This window comes from Ictidomys tridecemlineatus, chromosome X (genome assembly GCF_052094955.1).
Source record: "Ictidomys tridecemlineatus isolate mIctTri1 chromosome X, mIctTri1.hap1, whole genome shotgun sequence".
NCBI classification, from domain to species: domain Eukaryota; kingdom Metazoa; phylum Chordata; class Mammalia; order Rodentia; family Sciuridae; genus Ictidomys; species Ictidomys tridecemlineatus.
In genome coordinates, this window is record NC_135493.1 from 66,151,135 (window position 1) to 66,173,441 (window position 22,307).

At 35.1% G+C, this 22,307-nt stretch overlaps 1 protein-coding gene across 1 annotated transcript; it reads right to left on the minus strand.

Moving 5' to 3' along the window:
• Positions 1–1,716: 1,716 nt before the first annotated feature.
• On the minus strand, positions 1,717–6,438 carry Gpr174 (G protein-coupled receptor 174). Its single transcript, XM_040282592.2, has one exon. The coding sequence runs from the start codon at positions 5,893–5,895 to the stop codon at positions 4,894–4,896; it is 1,002 nt and encodes a 333-aa protein (XP_040138526.1). The 5' UTR covers positions 5,896–6,438; the 3' UTR covers positions 1,717–4,893.
• Positions 6,439–22,307: the final 15,869 nt, after the last annotated feature.

The following is a 22,307-nucleotide window of genomic DNA, read 5'->3' on the forward strand; positions in this document are numbered from 1 at the left end:
AAATTTGTGAGATTAGACCATTTTAAAGTCAGTATTAAATGTTTTACTTTATGCAAAGGTGGTGTGGTCAGTTTTTAGTAAGACCACGTCCTTTATGCTTTCATTCCTTGAGTACATAACTTGTACTATCATTTCTTTGAACTATTTTTATTTTTGTCTTCTTATTTTATTAGCACATGAATAGTATGAATGCTATCAGTCTTCTTATAATTTTCAGATATTCAATATTTTTTTAGAAAAACTCCCCAAAATCTAATCATTATAGGCTAGAATCAAATTTTAGGAGTTCTGCTGGGTGGGATGGTGCATGCCTGTAATCCCAGCAGCTCGGGAGGCCGAGATGGGAGGATCACGAGTTCCAAGCCAGCCTCAACAACAGCAAGGTGCTACGCAACTTAGTGAGATCCTGTCTCTAAATAAAATACAAAATAGGGCTGGGGATGTGGCTCAGTGGTTGAGTGCCCCTGAGCTCAATCCCAGGTTTTCAAAAAAAACAAAAACAAAAATTTAGAAGTTCCTATAAAACAAGACACTGGAGGCGGGCCTAATGACCATCCTTTCCATGGAACAGTTGCATTATTTTCTTTGAAGAGATAAAAGGAAGCATATGTAAGGCTATGGATGCATCAGAAGATGTGCATAGAGAGATAGATGAAGAGAATTTTATCAATAATATAAGTGGTGGTGGTAAAATCAAGTAGTGGATCTGGCTGAAAAGTTCTGTTGAGGACTTTTTTTGTAAAGTTCATTCTTCTCCCACCCTCTGCCCCCCCCCACACACACTTCATTCTTTACAAATTAAGGAATAATTAAGTTTAAACAGCTACATTTACTCAAAAGTTTATCTCTCACTTCCTCTCCACAACCACCACCACTCCATTGAAAGCAATGGAGTTATTTGTGAGCTGGCTTCAAGGGGCACAGAAGAGTTCTCTATATGACTTGAGGCCATTTGAAGCATGGGGGAAATTATAGATTTATAATTTTATTATTTTATTCAGGTCTACCAGAATATCAGAAATTCCTCCTTTGGAAAAAACTTTACCATTTCCAGGGAAAGACTTTCTGAGAGAGCCAAAATGTGTATTTTCTAATAACTTGGTTATAACAGAAGATAACTCAACTTCCTGAAAGCACTAGGGATATAGATGAGATGAGTAAGGAACTGCTCAAGGAGGAAAAAAGAGCTAGGCTGGGAAGAAGACTAAAGGTTTTTCCTGACTTGATTTGTTGTTGTTGTTGTTGTTTAAGTATATCTTCTTTAAGAAGGGCAGAGGGGGACGATAGAGGATGGATTTTTCCTTGCCATTCCACAAGAACAAACAGAGACTGCCATGTCATATAAATCTTAAGAATAAAAAGAAAACATTCCCTCTGCCCTCTTATTGAAAAGAAAGGGTTTTAAGTAGCCCACAGATAGGGTGAGAAATAATTTAGATAGTAAAATGTCTATCTGTGGGAGGAGAGGGGAACAGAATATGGTAGGGTGAAGGAAGTGGCTCACCTTTCTCTGGGAACTGATTATACCTCTACAACAGAGGAAAAAAGAAAAGGAGAGTCTCAGAGGACTTTTATTCATGTGTATCCACATGCGTGAGAACACTAAGACACTCAAGTCTATTGGTTTACTAAAAAAAGAGGCTAAATTGAATACACAATGACTTCTAGAGGCAGAAAATATAACCACATAGACAATCTTTATTATTAAAAGGTGTATTATAAATTATAGTTGCAAATAAACTCCAAGTGCAACATTTCACAGTATCTTGGGAGTCAAAACAAAAAGTGAAATAAAAATTAGGTTGCACAAGAGTCCACCAATGCACCCTACCCTTTCAGGCCAAGAGAGGCTGGTCTGTTGTACCTGGGGCAGATGGCTCTTCTTCATGGAATTGCCCATTGAAAGAATTTTCTGCTTAATGAGGGACAATGAAACACATAACCCATTTGAGTATAATAATAACAATAACAATAAAGACAATAGTAATAACATTAAAATCACTTCATATTGATAAGTATTAGAATCATTATGCTTGCACTTTGAAACCATACTTTAAACAATTTTACATAGGAAATGTGAGACCATTGACCTTGAATTGTATGTTACCATAGGAGAGTGTTTACTATTTGTACCCCCATTACATAAAATCCAGAGAGCTAAGTGAGAGAACTGAAGGGAAGATTCCCAAGGAACGGGGAATCTCCAGGAGGAGACAACTATCTGCATAATAGCCGCATCAAGACTTCTTTCCTAGTTTGGATTTTCCCCTGGAAATTAGGTCCAGAGTTGGGAGGGAACGAGACAAAAAGAAAAAACAAAACAGAGATCTGAGAAACTGATAGCCACATTTATGAATATGTTTCTTAGAATTTAGCAGCCCCCTAATGGTCAGCAATGTAGTTGGTCACTTACTATATGTAATCTGAAAAGCACTGCTACACAACCCACTTTCATTCTAGTCTGTCTGCTTCAGTGTTTGCAATCCCTCCACTGAAATTCACCACTTTATAATAATGCCTAGTCATACAGTCTGGAATTCTCATATCCATGGGTAAATATTAAGCTAACATTAGTCATTAGCACCATAATATGAATGAGTTGATCAGATTATTGCCTAGAAGAGCATGGGAATGGGGCAGAAGATAAAATGTATTGATGAGGTGTACATGTATGTGTGAGGTGAACAAAGGAAATCAGAGAACTGATGCAAACCTAGATGAGTAGGCCTTATAGAAGAGGTGGTCTTCATTAAGTAACTTAAGAACACTGGACACTTGTCTTCTATTTAATGATATAAATGGGCTGCCTATCAAATGGACTCTGTCTTCAATCAAACCTCCAAGAATGTCAATAAACTCCTAGAAATATTTCTTCTCCCCTTCAAGAGAAAATGTTTAAAATGAAATCAATGTTAATAAAATTAAATCAATAGTATCCCCATGTGATCCTAAGAAGTGTAATTCATGTAAATCTAGAAAATAGTAAGCACAGAATTTAGACAGAATCCTTCCATCACAAGTACTTACAGTTGTTTCACAATTCTACATAATGATTACTTGGAATCTTATTACAACATTAAATTATACTCAAACACAAATCACTTTGAAGCAAACATACACCAGTTACAGTTATTCTTCTTAAAATGTAACACTCATTTAATACATCAAAACATGTACCTTATGATGAATTATTAGAAGACACACAGATACACTATTACTAGCAGCACAGAGTCATTTTTCTAATATGGTATTATTTTTATATCAAAGTACAAGTCAAATAAATAATTGCCCAGAGGAAATTATTTATAAAATGTCCTGTTAATCTTAGCTTTTAGAATTCATTTTGATTTCACCAGCTTTTCCCATAAACATATTAGTATCATAACTATGTGCCTAAAACTATACATTCATCTATATATGTTAAAACCATTGCTTGGATTCTTCATCTTTTCTTGATGAAAAGTAGAATGTGTCTTCGTTACAGGACACCAATTTTAGATAGAACTTTTTTTTAAAGTTAGAGCTTTTTGCTAAATCATGTTGTAAAACATGCTAATACTTATGACCTCAGGTTTAATTACTACTCATACCCTAGGTTTGTCCTCCATAATAGTACCAAACAGGTAACAGACAAAGCAATTATAAGGTGTGTCCAAAGATGCCAAAATAATCTTCCACACTTTTTTCAACAGGTGAAAGAATTGCCTTCCCCAGTTGCTGGGATGTGAGCTGTGCAGGTTTTCAGATTGATATGGCTGGGGCAAAGCTGAACAAGAAAAATGATCCACATGACTACCTCCAAACTCTACTCTGGCTTGTGTAGGTGGATTTACAGTTAACACCTAGCCTGGAATAAAAAACATAATGTGATGATGATTTTAAGAGGCATAGTTAACTTTGTTTCATCTTTCCATTCTAGCCTAAACTTAGTGATTAATTAGTGCCCTATTTCTTCCATATGATCAGCAAGTGCAGTTAACTATCAGAGTTACCTCAATGTAACTCTAGAAACATGATGAAGATTCCCTCTATTGTGCATGTTCATACATTTCCAGAGATGTTCATTGGAAATAGTTTGAGAGACAGAACTGTGATTAGTTCCTTTCTGCTTTCTTCTGGGCCTATAGGTCATTTGGGTCACCTTGGATTGTCTGTAGCAAACTATCTGCCCTGGATAGATTCAAGGTGGCATCATATACATTCACAAAGATTTGTTTTATGTAGATGTGGTTGTTATTAGTTAAAACATACCAGAGTCCTGAGTTCAGATTTTGATTCACTGAAGAGATGTAACAAATGATGTTTCATGTTGACATTGAATGAAGAAAATAGCTATTTGTGTCTTTATACCTTGGAATCCAATCACACATGGAAGATAAAAGTGAGTCAATGTTTATAAAATTTTGTTTACACAGAGTAATATATCCACCCTATTTAAAATACAACCAAAATTATGTTGTTGGAATGTAAAATGTGATTACTATTATAAATAGATAACTGCACTTCCTCTGAATATAGAGACTCAATATTTGTAGTAATAATCTCAGGTGTTTAAGGTAGCCCTAAGCTAGTAATCTAATTGTGACTTAGGTTCACAGATAAAGTAATTGACTCTAGATGAGAGCATATATGTACAGAATGTCATTAAATTTTTATAGTTTAGTTTCAGTCTTAAAGACCTGATGAGAGATTACTACATGGACAGGTCAACATCAATGATTGTGGAACGTAATGCTGCAAATAGTTACTGCCATGAAAATGTGAATTCCCCATACAGGTAAGAGAATACAACTGAAAAGTTATGAATGCTTCCTATGAGTACTTCCCTGTAGCTTGGGGAATTGCAAATGCATTCTGATGTACTTGCACTCCAGGCCTCATTCCATTTGTTATTTAGCATAATTCAGTTGCTATGGTAGAATTGGTATGGTTACTCACAAAGGATTTTGTATGGAGTTGGATGCTATCATGTAAATCTTGTCTTGAAAGACGTCTTCTGAACTCATTAGTGGTGAAATAGTATATGACTGGGTCAAGGCAGGAATTTAGACTTGCAAGACACAAAGCCACAGAATGAAATATTAAAATCACTCTTCTGGCTAGGCAGCTTTTAATTTCATTGGACTTGACCAGGAAATCTAAAGGAAAACTGAAGTGATAAGGTGCAAAGCAAATTAGAAATACCCCTGCACAGGTTAGAATCATCTTCAAGGCTTTCTTTTTCTCTCCAAGGTCTTGAGCAACAGGATACTTATCTTGCAGTGATAAAACTGTCTTCCAGGAACAATACAGGACAATCAGAAGAGGAGTAATAAACCCAACCAATTCTCCAACAGTCATCATGGCAACAGACTGGGCCAGATTGACATTCCTGGTAGGAAGGTCCACGAAACATTTGGTTCTGTTGCCTGGGGTGTCATCACTGGTTCTGAGGAGTGGGAATAGTAGACAGGCAAGGCAGATGATCAGCCAGCCAGCAATACTGATATATAAGTCATATTTCTGTTTGCAGTCACTAAAGCGAAATGGGTACATGAGAAAACAAAATCTTCGCACACTGATACAAACCAAGAAGTAGATGCTTGCATACATATTGACATACTTTAGGTAGAAACAGAACATACAGAGGCCAGGTCCAAATGGCCAGTCATGGTTCAAGTAATAAAATATCCTCAGTGGTAGGGAAAGAACTTGTAATAGGTCAGCAATGGCTAAATTTATCATAAATATTACAGCCCGTTTTGTTTCTTTCATATAACCATAAAATACCCACAAGGCTAATATGTTCCCTATAAGACCTGGCACAAGAATGACAGTGTATGTCACTGCATAGATGAAGTACCGAAAATCTGTGTTGTCTCCATTTGTCCTGTTACATGTGTCATTAGCAAGCATGATTCTTTCTGGAGAAACTATTTTGTTTGATGGTGATTTAAACCAAAATTCACAATTGATTAAACCCTGTTCTTTCTAAAATATGGATTGTCAATGGGTTGAAGAAAAAGCATAAGATAATCTTCTTTTTGTCACATATGTTAGCCTCTATGTATGATTTGGGGACTTTTCAGAGAATTATCTGCACAATTTCCTTGGATTTATCTGGAGTAACTACATGGAAGTCTAGTTTGCAAGCACAGATGGAAAACCGTTATAATTTTCTTCTGTTGTTTATTGTAAAGCCTCCTAGGACATCATGACAGTTGTTTTTTTCCCATTTGGATCATGACTGTGCCATATAACAGATCTTCAAATTCCCATATGATGATGATGATAGCCATCTTTTTACAGGTGTTTGGCAGGCTGCTTTTCGTTTTTGGCTCATGCAGAAGAAAGGTTTGCATTTGTGTACAATGGGTCACCCACTTTCCATGATGATTAACTTGGACAATTAGTTTTCTGGGACATTTTCAGATATGTGTTGAAAGCTAAGTGAGAAACAGGCAGAGCTGCAAGTGAAAGAAAACAAGTTAATTATTGTCTGGCACATTTTTATAAAAAAGAAAAATCCTATACAAAGAAAAAAATATATATTTAAACTATATATATATATATATTATATATATATATATATGTTTAAATGGAAAGTTTTTTTATGTGAGTGAGGGTAATATGCTACAGATTCCACAAGGCACTTTCTGACTACAGGAAAGTATAGGTAGAAGGAACCTCAGAAATAATCTAGCCCCTTGTTCTTCCAAATCTACGAATCAATGTCACATGGGAGCTTGTTAGAGATTCAGCAGATTCTCAGGTTCCTCCTTTGATCTTCAGAATCAGAATCTGCATTTTTAACGAGTACCCCCAGGTGATTCTTCTGCACATTAACATTTGAGAATCTCTAATATAGACTATAATTTCACAAACTTCACATATCTTCAGACTAATGTGGGGAAGATTTTTTTAATTATAGTTTTCCTGGTGTTTCCTCCAGAGATTCTGATTCAGTATGTTTGGGGTAGGGCCCAAAACTCATTTTTTAAAAGCTCCCCATATGATTCTGATATAGCCAGCCCAGCATTTGTCCTTGAACCATCATTTGGGGGCCACTGATTTGATCCAAATACATCCCAGATGTCTGAAAATCAGTGAGCAACAAGCCTCTCTTTAAATACTTCCATTTACATGGGTCATTTAGTCACCTCTTAATGATCCAAGACAATAGACCATAGCACCAGAACAGAGAATGAAAATCCCCAGAAAGTTGACTCAGCTGGGTCCATGACCCTTGTTCTGAGGTAAACAAATTTTAGCTTAGGGACTTGGAGAGTTGCCTCAAGGCTGCTGAAATCTAGGAGGACTTAACTGACTTTAAAGATACGTGGGAAGAACAAAAATGAAATGGGAATTATGAAACATCCTGCTTTGGATTATCAAATCCATGTGGTTTGAAGCATGCATGATTCAGCCTCTGAAGAAATTGTTCTTGTTATTATTTTGCCTCAATTGCCTGCTAAGTAAAATAGCACGTTGTTCAAAGATAGGGTGCTCACTTCATTTAAAAGGCATGATGAGTAACATGAACAATTATGTATGCATTCAAGTTCAAGAGGTTAAACATTGAGATTTTTTTAGATAAAGATGATGCAAAATAATCTAGCTCCTTTATATCACCATAAAGGAAATAAGTGTGAAGTGAAATAAGTCAGGCAAAGAAAGACAATGGTGATACAACACACAGCTCAGAACAACCGTAAAGGATATAGAGTTGTCATACTCAAGGTCGTTCAGCTCTCAAACTGAAGTATATGTTTGAAATATTTTCACAGGTAGTGATTTTGATTAGGTGACAGAGAAAATTAGCCGGCAAACAACAAGTATATTAAAAGGTGCTAAAGGTCACTAATCATCAGGGAAAGGCAAATCAAAGCAAAATATCACTTCACTCCTTTAAGAATATTTATTGTTTAAAAGGCAAAAGATAACAAGTAGGGATGAGAATGGGGAGAAAAGGAAATCCTTCTACACTGTTGGTGGTATGTTGGTGTGGCCATTATGGAAAATAATGGTATCTCATATCTGGATATGTATCCAAAGGAAACGATATGTTGAAGAGATATTTTTTTTTTTTGTCTGTAGTGCTAGGAATTGAACCCAGGTCCTTGTGCATACAAGGTAAACACTCTTCCAACTGAGCTATTTCCTTAGCCTTAAGATTTCTCTTTTTGCACGTTCATTTCAGCATTCAATGTGGAATCAAGCTGACTAAACCTTAATGGATGAATAAAAAATGTGGTACATATACAGGATGAAAAGTTTTTTACCAATTTTTTTCTTTTTGATCTGCAGTTTTCTTTAAATTTATTTTTATTAGTGCATTATAATTATATATAATAGTGGGATTCACATACCACATTTGAACATACATATAAAACAGTCTTAGCAATCACATATGCCCAGTACCTATCCTTTCACTACTCTCCTCCTTCCCTCTGATCCACTTGCTTTACTCTACTGATCTCCCTTCTATTATCATCAATATTTTAATTAGCACATTATACATGTATAAATACATATAAAATCAGGATTCATTGCAGTATATTCATACATGAACATAGCGTAATTTGGTAGATTCCATACCCCAGTACTTTCCCATGACCTCCTGCTGTTTAAACAATAAAAAGGGGAAATTCTACTATTTACAACAACATGAATGAGCCTTGAGAGCATTATGTGAAGTGAAATAAGTCAGGCAAAGAAAGACAAATACTGCATGAGCATACATATATATGGAATATAAAAAGCCAAACTCATAAAAGCAGAGGGTAGAATAGGGGTTGTGAGAGGCTAGGGATGGAATGGGAGATGGGGCAATGTTGGTCAAAAGGTATAAATTTTCAATTACAAAATTAATGTTTGTGGATGTATTGTATAACATGGAGTCTATAGTTAACAATACTGTATCACTTACTTGAAAGTTGATAAGAACTTATGTTAAGTGCCTTTACTATGTACTAACCCAACCATGCTTACTCATACTCACACAAATATGTCCATTGTTACCTTTCAATGAGGCTTTCCTTGATCTTCCTATTTAAAATTGAAACTCTCTCCTAGCCCTCCCCAACTGACCTCTGAAATTATTTTATCCATATCAATCATCATTGACCTACTTGATCATTTTTACTTATTTATTTTATTTATATTTCCCTACTAGAATGCAAAGTCCATGAGGAAAATATTCTTGCATGTTTTAATTATTTGCTATATACCCAGAGCCAAGAACTGAAGAACTGTGCAAGACACAGAGTAAGTGCTCAGTGTTTACTAAATTCAACAATTTTTGTAAGGGTGTATTAACTGACAAAAAAATCAACATATCCCAAACAAAAAGGATCACCTCTCCAACTTCAAACAAGATTCCATTACAGGCATACTTATTATTATTTTGGTACCAGGGTTTGAACTCAGGGGAACTCAACCACTGAGCCACATCCCCAGCCCTATTTTGTATTTTATTTAGAGACAGGGTCTCACTGAGTTGCTTAGTGCCTCACTTTTGCTAAGGCTGGCTTTGGATTCATGATCCTCCTGCCTCAGCGTCCTGAGCTGCTGGGATTACTGGCATGCGCCACAGCACCCAGCTAGACTTAATTATTATTTTTAAGATAATAAATATTTCCCAGGCAGCCTGTATCAAATTTTGGAGATATGGAGAATTTCTCACTTATTTTCCAGCTTTTTATGACTTCTAGACAGATTATTTCTCTCATGGTATGGTATTGCTCCTTTAGGAAAATAAATAAATAAATATTATATATATAAAAATATATATTTTATTTGTAGGTGGACACAGTACCTTTATTTTATTTGTGTGGTGCTGAGGATCAAACCCTGGGACTCACACATGGGAGATGAGCACTCTACCGCTGAGCCCCAGCCCAGCCCCGCCCCAGGAATATATTTAAAAGTGGAAAATAAGTGATCCTTCATTTAATAGCTGTATGACCTTTAGTACCACATTAAACCTTTATGGTCCTTAATTTTTTCCTTGGTAAAATGAGAATAATCATATTACCAACCTACAGAATCAGTATGAGAATTGAGTTAATAAATATATAATGCACTTAGTATATTTCTGGGTTAATAATAAGTGTTCAAGAAATATTAATAATAACAACTGATTATTTTCTGTAAGTGAATTAATTTTCATATCAATTTTAAAATTTGTATTGTTTCTACTCTAATTTAGGCTTTTATTACTTAATTGGTTTCTATATTTCCTCTTTTTTTCCCTACTCCATTCTACACCAGGCTATTATGAATTCTTTTCTAAGATAACTTCTTAAAAAATATTAACATCTCCCTATTTCCCACAAATCACAAACCATCGAGTCTGACATTCAAAGGCTTCCTTAATAAAGTGCCATTTATCTTTAGGTTTTGTCTCCTACTACTCTACTAATATGCTTAGCATTCCAGCTCAATTGAGCTCCCACTCATCAAACCGACTCTTTTCTTTGCATAAACATTTTCTTTGCACATTTTGCTACCTTAGCCTTTTTTTTTTTTTTTGGTCCTGGAGATTGAACCCAGAGATACTCTAATACTGACTTTTGTCCCAGCCCTTTTTATTCTATTTTGAGACAGGTTCTCACTTAGTAGTTCACGTTGATCTGAAACTTGCAATACTCCTGAATCACTTGAAGTATCTTCTTTTTTGCCCATCAATTTTACCTATTAGCAAAGTCTTTTCTCAAATTTCTTGTTTTTCATGAAATATTTTATAGTTAAGACCACTATGCTAGGCCATTTCTCTGAATCTCATTTTTAAATCTGTTAAAGTATCTAACTTCCTCTTCTTCAAGTATGGTAATTTTGGGGGCGGTACCAGAGATTGAAGCCAATGAGCAACATCCCCAGCCCCTTTTAAGTTCTACTTTGAGACAGGGTCTTCCTCAGTTGCTTAGGACCTCTTTAAGTTGCTGAGGCTGGCTTTGAATTCATAATCCTCCTGCCTCAGCCTCTCAAGTCAAGTATTGTAATTTTTGTCTTTGTCATATTTATGCTATTGTCTTCCTGCACAGCCCACCCCATCCCAACTAGTCAAGAAACTTTTTAAAGTTATGGACTGAAACTTGTGCACCTGTGTAGCCCCTAAGTTCCTAGTATCAAACTTGGAACATGGAGATTCATCAAATATTTACTCAGCACATATTTATCCAGCAAGTATAGTGTGCCAGGCACCATACTTGGTTCTGCAAATAAAGACCTTAGAAAAAGGCATATGATACATGACTTATTGAACTTTATAATTGAGTGAGAGAGAATGATAATTGCTTAGAGTCTGAAAACTGTGATCATAGGCAAAACACATTGTATTCTATAAGCACTAAAAGAAGGAATGATCTAAACTGTTAAGAACACTAATGTGATCCTGCAACCTGTACAATCAGAAAAATGAGAAATTATACCCCATTTGATTCAAATGTATGAATTGTCAAGATCATTGTACTGTCATGTGTAACTAATAAAAAAAAAAGAACACCTCTTGAACTGAAGTGAACTTAAAGTCAATGCTACCATCTGGGAGTCTATACTTCCTTTGGTCATTCCCTTGTTGTCCACACATTAATGAATTTCCAACTTTATATTTTAGCTTAATGAATAGAGAGCATCTCCATTAAGATTCTTCTGGCTTCCTCCCTGGAAAGCTGATGATTCATCCCTTTTTTTATGTAACATTATTTTCAAGTAGAAAAAAGTTGTTTGGGATGATGAAAAAGACTTCTAACCATGGGAAAACACTAAATCAACTGTGAGTATAAATATTTCTTTATCTGGAGATTTTGGGAATAAAAAAGAAAGGAGTATTTTTCAGAGTATATCACTATTCTTTTGAGATTGTTTTTGCATAAGATGGAATCCATATTGGAACAGGTGCTGAATAGACTCCAATTTTAAATGAGAGATTTATTTGAAGCAATATACCAGATTTCTTGAGCAAAATTTTTCCTAACTTCAGGATCCTAATCTTCCTCAATTATACTTATTGAGAATGGAGGTGGGAGGAAGAAAAGAAAGAAGGAAATAATGGTCCAAATTTAGCATGATCAGTTTCTGGTGTCTGGAACTTATAGGGATTTCTTAGGGAATTATTGTGGGAAGTTATTGTATTTGTTTATGAATATATATGTGTTCCTCTAAACCTGAGCTTCAGTGAATATTATTTATATTTCAAGAGCATCTTTCAGTTATAGTAGATCTTTGTTTGCTTTATCCAAGCACAATCTGGTTCAAATGAATATCAGGGATAACCTTGTCATTTTGGTTAAACTTACTCTGACTAAGGTTTTATAATGTTAGCTGATAAAATACCCATCAAAATATGTATCTTTTTTAGGCTGGGGATAGAGCTCAGTTGGTAGAGTGTTTGCCTCTCTTGCAGAAAACCATGGGTTCGATCTCCCACACCACAAAATAAATGTATCTGTTTTAATAAAGTAAAGGAAATGATCAAAATACCTAGTCCCTAATGGTTGTCTTTGAGACATAATAGCAGCAAGTAGGGTGTGGAGTCCTGCCCATAAACTACTTAATCCCACATTATAGTCAACAAGTTGCTCAAAAAATCAACTTTATTAGAGTTAGGGTTAGGTGTACATTTTAGTAAGCCAAGAAAAAAGAAGACCTAGTACCACAAGTGACTGAAAAGGATATGAGGCTGACCAGGTGTGTGCATATGTGTGGGAGGCAACTGTACCATTATTACACATGAATAATCACAAATATTGGATAGAAGAGAGCAGAACAATTTCTTCCTGATTCTGATAAGCACACATGGTTAATTTCAAGGCTTCCCCTTTTCATTTTATTTTAGATCTTCAAAGTCAAAAAACTTACTATCTTTCTGGGAAACCTGCCCAGGAACTGCATGTAATTGAAAGCTGACTATATGGCACTAAGCACATATTTTAGAAAATATGAGCTTGGTAAATTATTCCAGAGAATTTTCTAGTTCTTCCCTAGTGGATGTTCCACTGGATTTGTTTTTTTAATCTGAAAGAGGTATATTCTATCTTTATGTCACCCTCCAATGAGGTTCCTTCCCAAATCACTTTAGCTTTGACACCTTTTTTGAGTCTCCTATAGGTCAAAATCATGAAGGAAAGAAACACACATATATAGACAATACAGTTATTGTGAACATTGCCACTTTGCCAGGAAGTTATTTCACTTAGCTAAGTCTAAACATCTCTGCTGAGTTCTGAAACCCATTTTGTTTTCAGCAAACAGTATCTTTTCCTCTGCTCTGAGAAATACTCTTTTAATTAACTGGAGACAGCAAGAAGGTCATCACCCAGCTTCACATCACTAGTTGATAATGCCCAGTCACATTGCCTTTCCTTAGATATTTTAGTTTGCAATTATTTTATATTCTAGAGAGCAGTACACACCAATTGGTATTGGGATGGACATATTCAAATGTGTACTAAGAATTAACAAGTACTCTGCCCACATCCATGTCCCTACAGTCCATTAAAAAATGTTAGGCTGGGGGCTGGGGTTGAGGCTAAATGGTAGAGCGCTTGCCTAGTACATGTGAGGCCTGGGTTCAATCCTCAGCACCACATTAAAAAAATAAATCAAATAAAGTTATTATGAAAAAAAAAGTTAGGCTGCTCTTATGCAGCTTCCACCTCCTGGGGCCTTGTTTTAGCCACATGGTATGCGGGTGTCCATTTTTATTATTTCCCTTTTTCGAAAACTGGATCTTTAAAAATGTGGTTCCTAGGCTAATGTCAATGCTTGTTAAACTGCATATTCCTGGATGTACTGCATCTTAATTGCCAAAGGGTGGAGCTAAGGCATCTACATTTTAACAAGCTTCACAAAAACCAAATCTGAGAGCCTTCAAATTGAAGAATCTTCCTTCAGTTAAAAAGAACAATGCCATAGTCTCCAAAGTTAGGCTAGAGTCCTTGCAGGCATTTACTGTGCTTTCCTATCTCCATTACCTATATTCTTGATTGTTCCTCAACTTAAATTGCTATATTTTACTTGAGTCCATCAAAATCTTACTTATCCTTGAAGGCCACTGTCAAAAAATTCTACCTTTTCTATGAAGGCTTGCACTTTTCCTGCCTGGTTATGATCATACCCACCTGTGAACTCCAAGACTACTTTATTTATATCTGAAATATGCTTCTTTTTAGAATCTTATATGCTACATTCTTTTGTCAACAATGTAAATGATGCTCCACTTTGTTCATTGCTGTTTTTCTTGTGATTCATAGTGGATCTCAAAACTTATTTATCTATACAAGCTTAAAACACTAGTGAAAGTATTAAATCACTTTTGATGGGTACTTTAAAACACTGAGCAGACAGTTTAGAATTACATGTACCCAAATATCTGGCTATCAGTGTCTCCTGTTTTTATTACTCTGGGAGCATGTATCCTAACTGTCTTTTTAGAAGGCAAGTCACTATTTCACAAAGTTCTATTTTACACATTAAATTTCAAATATTTTCACTTTTTAGAAATGATCAGAAGATCACAAGTTATGTTACAGTGGGAAAACTGTATGTATTTCCTGTTCTTAGTGCTGACACGGCTGTGGGGATTTTCCTCAGCTTTTCTGAATGTTCACCTTGTGTCTCAGACCAGACATGAGCATTTGGACAAGAAGAAGGATTTTTTTAAAGGAAAGTTATGAGCTTCCAAGCTTACATAAAATAAACTAAGGTCCAAGATAATCAGATCCTTCTGGCCATTTTCACTTTTTTGCAGGCCTTCTTGCAATTTTCTCTTTGACAGTGTGCCCTATCCACTGCTCCACAGGATTAATAGCCTGTGAAAGTGGAGGAGTAAACCAACCTTATGGGGTCTGGTAGAGAGAGCAAGGGTGGAGTAGAAAATAAAACCAGTCCCCAGGGCCTCAATCCAGGACTGGCCATGGTTTTGGGTGTAGGTGGCTACCTAATGTGGTGTGATTTTAAGGCATCAAAATACCTTCCTTTAAGAATAAAAGACAGAAAAAATATCCCACTTGTCTGGGAACCAATCTCCTTTTGCCCATATGAAGAGTTTAGGCTGGGAATACTAGACTCCCACTTTTAAAAATCAGGCCCAGAAACTCAAGCCTGGCACCCTTTCCTAGGGAATGTCATACCCTACACAAACACAATTTCTGGAACATGTGTAATCAATCACAGAGCTTTTGCATCCTTTGATTTTCAGCTCACTGACCATATTAACTTTTTTCTGTTCTTTGTGCCTAGTAGCTTTTTCCTCCACAGTTACTTGTGTTTATTTATATTTTGGGGTCATTTTCTCCATGCTATGTTATCCAAAATCTATAGCATTTTGTTTTAAAGAACAAAAGGGTAATGTAGAATCTTCTAAGTAGACACTAAGGTCTTCAGAAACCTATTTAAAAATTATTTAAAGTTTAAGATTTTAAATATTAAAATTCAAGTGGCAAAAGTTAGTTATTTACTTCTCAGTAATTAGTCTAAAATGTGTATATCAAGCCTTCAGCAACGACCCTTAAAAATGCCTATGGAAATGTTTATATCACAAGAGCTAGGCAATTCAATTAAAACATGCAGATCTTATTTCTGTATTTTAAATGACAGATAATAGGTCATGTCCTGATATTAGGCTATTTCAGAAGACTGATATAAGCCTCTTGTAATGACATGGTTTTGTTGGTTTTCTTGTTTGTTTATTTGTTTGTTTTTGATACTGGGAATTGAAACCAGGAGTGCTTAACCACTAAGCCACATCCTCAGCTATTTTTTTAAAATATTTTGTCTAGAGATAGGGTCTAGTTACTTAGTTCCTCACTAACTTGTTGAGGCTGGCTTTGTACCTGCGATTCTCCTGCCTCAGCCTCCTAAGCCATTGGGATTATAGATGTGCATCACTGTACCACATCTTTAGTCTTGTGCTGGACCTGTATTGGTGGCATGTCTTTCAATACTCAAACTGAACAAGTATCTAGAAGATTACATCTCAATTTTCTACCATATTTTCTATGCCTTGAGAATGAATCCTATCAATGAAACGAGATTCTGGATGAATTATTTTGACCTCACTTTAGAAAACAACCCTTTAAAATCCTTGAGCAGTGACCACATGTCAGAAACCAGTATGAGTGATCCCACATTTCTCCTTCTTGGCAGCATAGCAATCCTCATTAGTAGAAGCAAATCAAGTATTTCAGAAATGTCTGATTCTCAGAGGCATCTTTCTTGTTTCTGACACTGAGGTGTCATTAAAATGAAAATGGACAGACTCCTTGAGTGATCGTTGAACAGTAATAGCAACCCTATGCACCGTGACTTAGGAGGAAGCAGAGAGGATGGTAGAACAACATTGCTAATGAATCGCCTGCTTAGCCTTATATTTCTACTCCTTCATAAGGCACCACACTAAAGAAGAGAGCTATAACTGTAATGTGTTAGATGGGTAGATATCCATTGCCTTAAGCCATCTCTAATGAAGGCTACAGGAGTAAGGCAAGGAGAATTCTTGATTAAACTCAAATCTATTGCACCACACTCCAAGAACCTAGGTAGTTACATACTCACTTTGAGGTCACTGTATTCTGATTCTGGAAGAAATATGCCTTAAATATGAATATCAGTATTATTTAATCGTAAGTCTTTATTTAATAATAATACTATATATCCTCATCAGAACTATTGTTACATTTTTTGTGATTTCATTGTATATACTGATTGAAAGGAGGTGGTGAAAATTGAGTCATATGGATCTGTTTCACCTTCTTCCTCCCACAACAGTCTTGTAGTTACTAGATTCACAATGACTTGGGAAATTTGCTCTCCTCTAAGAAAGGGATGAAGTGTCCTAAAGGAAAACAGACCTCATCTTGAGTCTGTACTGGGATCAGGCCAGTCCCTGGAGCTTGAGACATAGGCAATATGTGACTAGAATTTTGCATATTTGTCTTCACTGAATAATGTTCTGTTACTAATTTTTTTCATCCAGTGGTGTTATTTGCAACATTTTATTCAATTTTGATGGCTCTTTATTTCACTGAAGTAAAAACTAAGATAACTCAATTTGGGATCCAATGAAGGAGAACTTACAGGTCAACGTTGTGTGCTACTGATTTTGGTCTTTAAAAACATATGCAGAGGACTGGGGCTGTAGCTCAGCAGCAGAGCACTTGCCTAGCATGTGTGAAGAGCTGGGTTCCATCCTCAGCACCACATAAAAATAAACAAATAAAATAAAGGCATGCTATCCATCTATAACTACAACAAAATAAAATAAAGAAACAAATGCAGCATCTATCTTTTTGTATTTTGTAGTTTGAGTTAAAAAAGTATCTAAGAAACCTAGAAAATCCCTTCTTCTCAATATTTTATAGATGATTAACAAAAAAAAAAAACTAGAGCTTGTATTCTGGATTAACTGAAACACTAGAGAGGCTTCATCTACTTAAAGTAATCAGGCAAGAAAATAAGGATATCTCCACTGACAAATGCAAGCTTTTTGTACCTTTCCAGCACAATATAAGCAATATTCAGCAATATTTTGGAAGGATGAACAAAGATTCATATTTTATCTCTGCTTGCAACATTTTGACATGAGCAACAGCCCTACTTCCCAGAGTTTAAACCCAAAAGAGTCTAACCACTAAGCCACATCCTCAGTCCTTTTAATTTTTTTTATTTTGAGATAGGGGCTCACTAAGTTGCTTAGGGCTTCACTAAGTTTCTGAGGCTGGCTTTGAACTTGTGATCCTAATTCCTTAGCCACCCAAACCACTGGAATTACAGTCATGCACCACCTATGAGAAAGTTCTTTAAAGGAGAATTTTTATAATCTCATTTCCTCCTCAAGGTTTTCATGCCATCCCAATTAGAATTAGCCTTCCTTAAAAAAAAATCCCACAGTATGTTTCTTTTACTTCTATTTGCCTGATATGCTTCATCCTGTCCAATGGTATAATGCATTGTCTGTACAACTACTAGACCATAAACTCTCTAAAAGTGAGAACACTTTCCTATACATCTGTGTATTTCCCTCAGCAGTTACAATAATTTTTTATTAAAGCCCCTTAGCAGACCTTTAGAAAATGTCTGTTAAATGAACAATACAAATGTCTTTATATTTGTAGAAGCACTGTTTTCAATATTCAGTTCTGAATGATGTTCACAGTATGACATTTAAAGGTCACTTAAGTTATAAAGTCTAAAAAAGGTAAATTTTTAGCTATCAGGTTAATAACTTATATTGGCCACTGAAAGCATTTAGAGATCACAAATTTTACCTTCTTGAGAACTTTCCTTTTTCATTTACTGAGAATGACATTAAGATTTTTTTCTTTTTAAGACTTATACCTTGCCCCTCATTTCCCCATTAGAGAAAATTGCTCTCCTTATTGGTCCCCTGTCAATGAATAAGTACTCTGGACACTATCCCACTGAATGAATTAGGATTTCCTACACACACACACAAAAAAAAAAATCACAATGTGTGTGTTTAAGTATTTGGTAAGCATATTGAATAATCTTCGGTAACAAAAAGAAAGCACCTTCTTCAGAACAATAATAGGCCCTAAAGCTTCATGTTCATATAACCTTAAAAAAATTATCCAACTAGAAATTTACCATCGTAATCTGCTAGCCATTAGCTAAGGCAGAGTATACAACTCATTACTTTTTTAAAAGATCCCAACTCTTGAGAATATACATTTAAGCAGCCACACTGTATTATGATCAAAGAAAGCAAAAATGAAAGCAAATCAGGCTTAAAAAAATCACTTCCTCTCCATTCACATGCACCAAAATGGAGTAGAGCACACTTCTCTGTGGCAATGTGGTGCTATTTTTACTTTCTCTAGCATAGCCTGCTGCCTTCACAGGGCAGGAAATGAAAAGTCCCTCCCCCACCATAGCCAGGGGACTCACCAAGCACGGAACATGGGTTGAACAGGCTCTGGTCCCAAAACCTAGAGTTGAGAAATAATGATATATAATTAAATTTATCCGATGATTTGCTTACTTTTATTTCTGCTATAGATAAATTGCTTATTCCACTCTATTGTTATCAACTCAGAATATAAGGCTGGATTCCTAGATACCAGTAACCCTATGAAATTAATTTGTGTTAGGACGAGTTTAAAAGCAATGTGTACATTTGCTTGCTGTTATTTATTTCTAATTTCCTTCCATTACATGAATGTTGTGAAAAGCTGAAAAGGGTGTTTTCAAACCAAAACTGGTGACAATAAATAAAAGGAATTTTTCCAGGAATGGCATTACTTACAATATATGGTTGGTTTTCACTAGTTCAGTGGAGTGAAAACTAAGCAACCAGCCACATTTTGAGATTCATTTAGATGGAGTTTATTGAATTTTTCCACCTGTTTTCTTTATAACATTATAACAAGTGTTGAAATAATGTCATTTACCTCTAAGCCATGAAAAATAACTTGAATTCAGATGCCCTTGTTGTACTTATCAACTTAAGTATATGTTAAGTTTAAAGAGCTGGAAACACAACTCTGACAGTGTGGACAGCGTGGAGAGCAATTGGTTGTTTTAATGATTATATCAGTGACAGTGTAATTACAAATATGAAAAGTCTGTTTACTTTTATCTTAAGATGGCCATCAAATGATCATGTACTATCATTGTTTGTGCTGCAATTGGTCTTTAATCTATTTACCTATCTATCTACACATCAGTCATTTAGACAAGCTTTCACAGATGGGATCAAAGGAAGGTTAAAACAAACAGTAATTTGAAAGGATAAGTTTATGTAAAATTGAGACCCTTTTCTTTTCCCATTCTTAAGTCACTGATACCACTAAGAACTCAATGTTTCAACTTTAAAATCTTTCATAATCTTTCCCTCTCTCTTTGTTAATGGGTTCAACTGACCCTCCTTGCAAAAAAAAAAATTGTTTTTATCTTCCTTCTTCTACCTTTTCTGAGCTCTGTCAACCTGACTTCCTTAACTCTTACATCTCTGAAGTATGCCATGGATATATCATTTATAGCATACTAAGATATCTATCTCCAAGAAATATCCTTTTCCTTGGAGGGTAAGTAGCATTCTCCATTTGCAATTTTTTTTTTATATCTTAGAAAAAAATCACCCAGGAAACACACACACACACACACACACACACACACACACACACACACACACGCGTGTGCACATCAACCCTGCCCACACACACACTACTTTCTGTACTCCATTAAAAGCTTGGTACAAACATGGAATTCCCCACAATGATAATATGTTCTTTTTAAAATTTTTTTTAGTTATAGATGGACACAATATCTTTTTATTTTATTTATTTATTTGTATGTGATGCTGAGGATTGAACCCAGTACCTCACATGTGCTAGGCAAGTGCTCCACCACTGAGACACAACATCAGCCCAATATTTCCTTTAAATAAACTATCACAAATCAAGAATCTAAGTAAACTTGACTCTCCTAAATTGTCACTTTGAAAGGCGATGTGCTTATTCCAATTATACTCTTACTGCCAGAATATTTTTGAAAGTATTTTTTAGAATTATACTCAAACTATGCATCATGTTCTCTAGAATAACACAAGGAGTGCCAATATTTTGCCTTTTAAAAGTATATGAAATTTTATACACAATTGAAAGCCATTCATAGCAAAGTCTAAACAATTAAATTAGAGATCCAACAGAAAATGGTATTTTGGTCAAAAGCAAGTTGTGACATTTTCCTTAATTGGCTAAAGCCAGTTGTAAAAGGAATTTCAAAGGAAAATTATGAGAGTATTTGGTGAACAACAGTATCATTAGAATAAGCAATGAATGTCTGTAAAGTGACATTCAAAATATAAAATGTGATACATTTTATTTATATTAGTCATAACAAAACAACTTGGTATAATGAAGAGTGCTAGATTTAGAGGGATAAATATTAAACTCTTATTCCATTTATACTATTGAATATACAAGTGACATTGGAGGAGTCACATAATTTCTCTGAGCAATATAGGTAGGTTAACTCAGATAACATTTAAGGACAGTTCTAGCTCTGATATTTTATGATTTTAGGTTTTTAAATAGCCTTGACATTCCATATCATAAATATTTGTTCATATGTATGAATACGTAATTATTACCTAATATTTTATAAATAATAAGGAATCACTGGTAGGCAAGAGTATGGACTCTGGAGGCAATCTTCCTGGATTCAAAGCCTGGCTCTGCCACTTTCTGTCAGTGTGACTTTGGATAAGATAGTCATTTCTATGTCTAAATCACCTGATCTTATAAATGAGGTGATATAGTAACTACTTCTAGGAGTAGTTAATGAGTTAATATTTATAAAGTTCTATTGTAAGTACTATATAAATATATCAAATAAAATAAATTGTTAGCATCTTAAACACTATAAAATAACTGTACACATAGATAAATGCTGTGGCAACAGACTGAATACTAGTCAATGTTTCCAGGAGGAAATAATTTAAGCAATTTATGTGGATATATTTACACACCTATTAATAAAAAGTTTTGTTGGGTTTTTATGCTTTGCTTTTTGTTTGCTAGTACTACTGGCTGAGTATTTTATTCCTGTCTATCTCTTAAGCCAGAGGGTATACCTTTATTAGTATTTTTCATGGCTACCAATAAATGAAAATTAATTTCCTCCAGTTAATTTAAATTTCATATCAGAATAATAATGAAAACATCACCCAGCATATCTGTTAATACCTCCAACAGAGGCATAGTACTTCATTTGAGCCAACAGATGACCACTTTTGACAAAAGAGATATGCCACTGGATGTGTAGGCTATTCCACCTGTCATGAATCACTAGCTAATGAATATTACCAAAATAATGTGCTTCAGGGAGGTGCCTGATTTTTCCCCCTGTTTCACTGAGCTCTTAACTGTCATCCTGACTTTAACAGAAGAGGCTCAAATGGTCTTGAGTAAAAGATCTTTCCTTTTTAAGAGAAAATGCAACTAGAAAGAAAGGACCAATTGACTTCAATATATGTTTCATATGCTTATAAACACATATTTTAAATAATTAGGGTAAACATGAATATATTCACATAGAGGATATGTGTACTTCAGTAGTTGTAGTACTTACTAAAATTCTGACCTCCCAATTAGAGATATAAACTAATGTTATTATAGTTAAGGCCTGTTTCCCCTCATGTTCAAGTGAACTACACTATAATTTTGCTCTAGTTTTTAAACTAGACTTAAGCATTAGACATATTCCTAACAATGATTAGATATCTAGGCTACTGCTTGGGTAACACACTACTAAAAACAGGCATCCAGATAAAGAATTCAAAAACAAACATTCCAAATGCTTCC

Excerpts from the sequence above, each read along its gene's own strand:
- Gpr174 (XM_040282592.2), bottom strand. The coding sequence starts at position 5,895 with ATGCTTGCTAATGACACATGTAACAGGACAAATGGAGACAACACAGAT.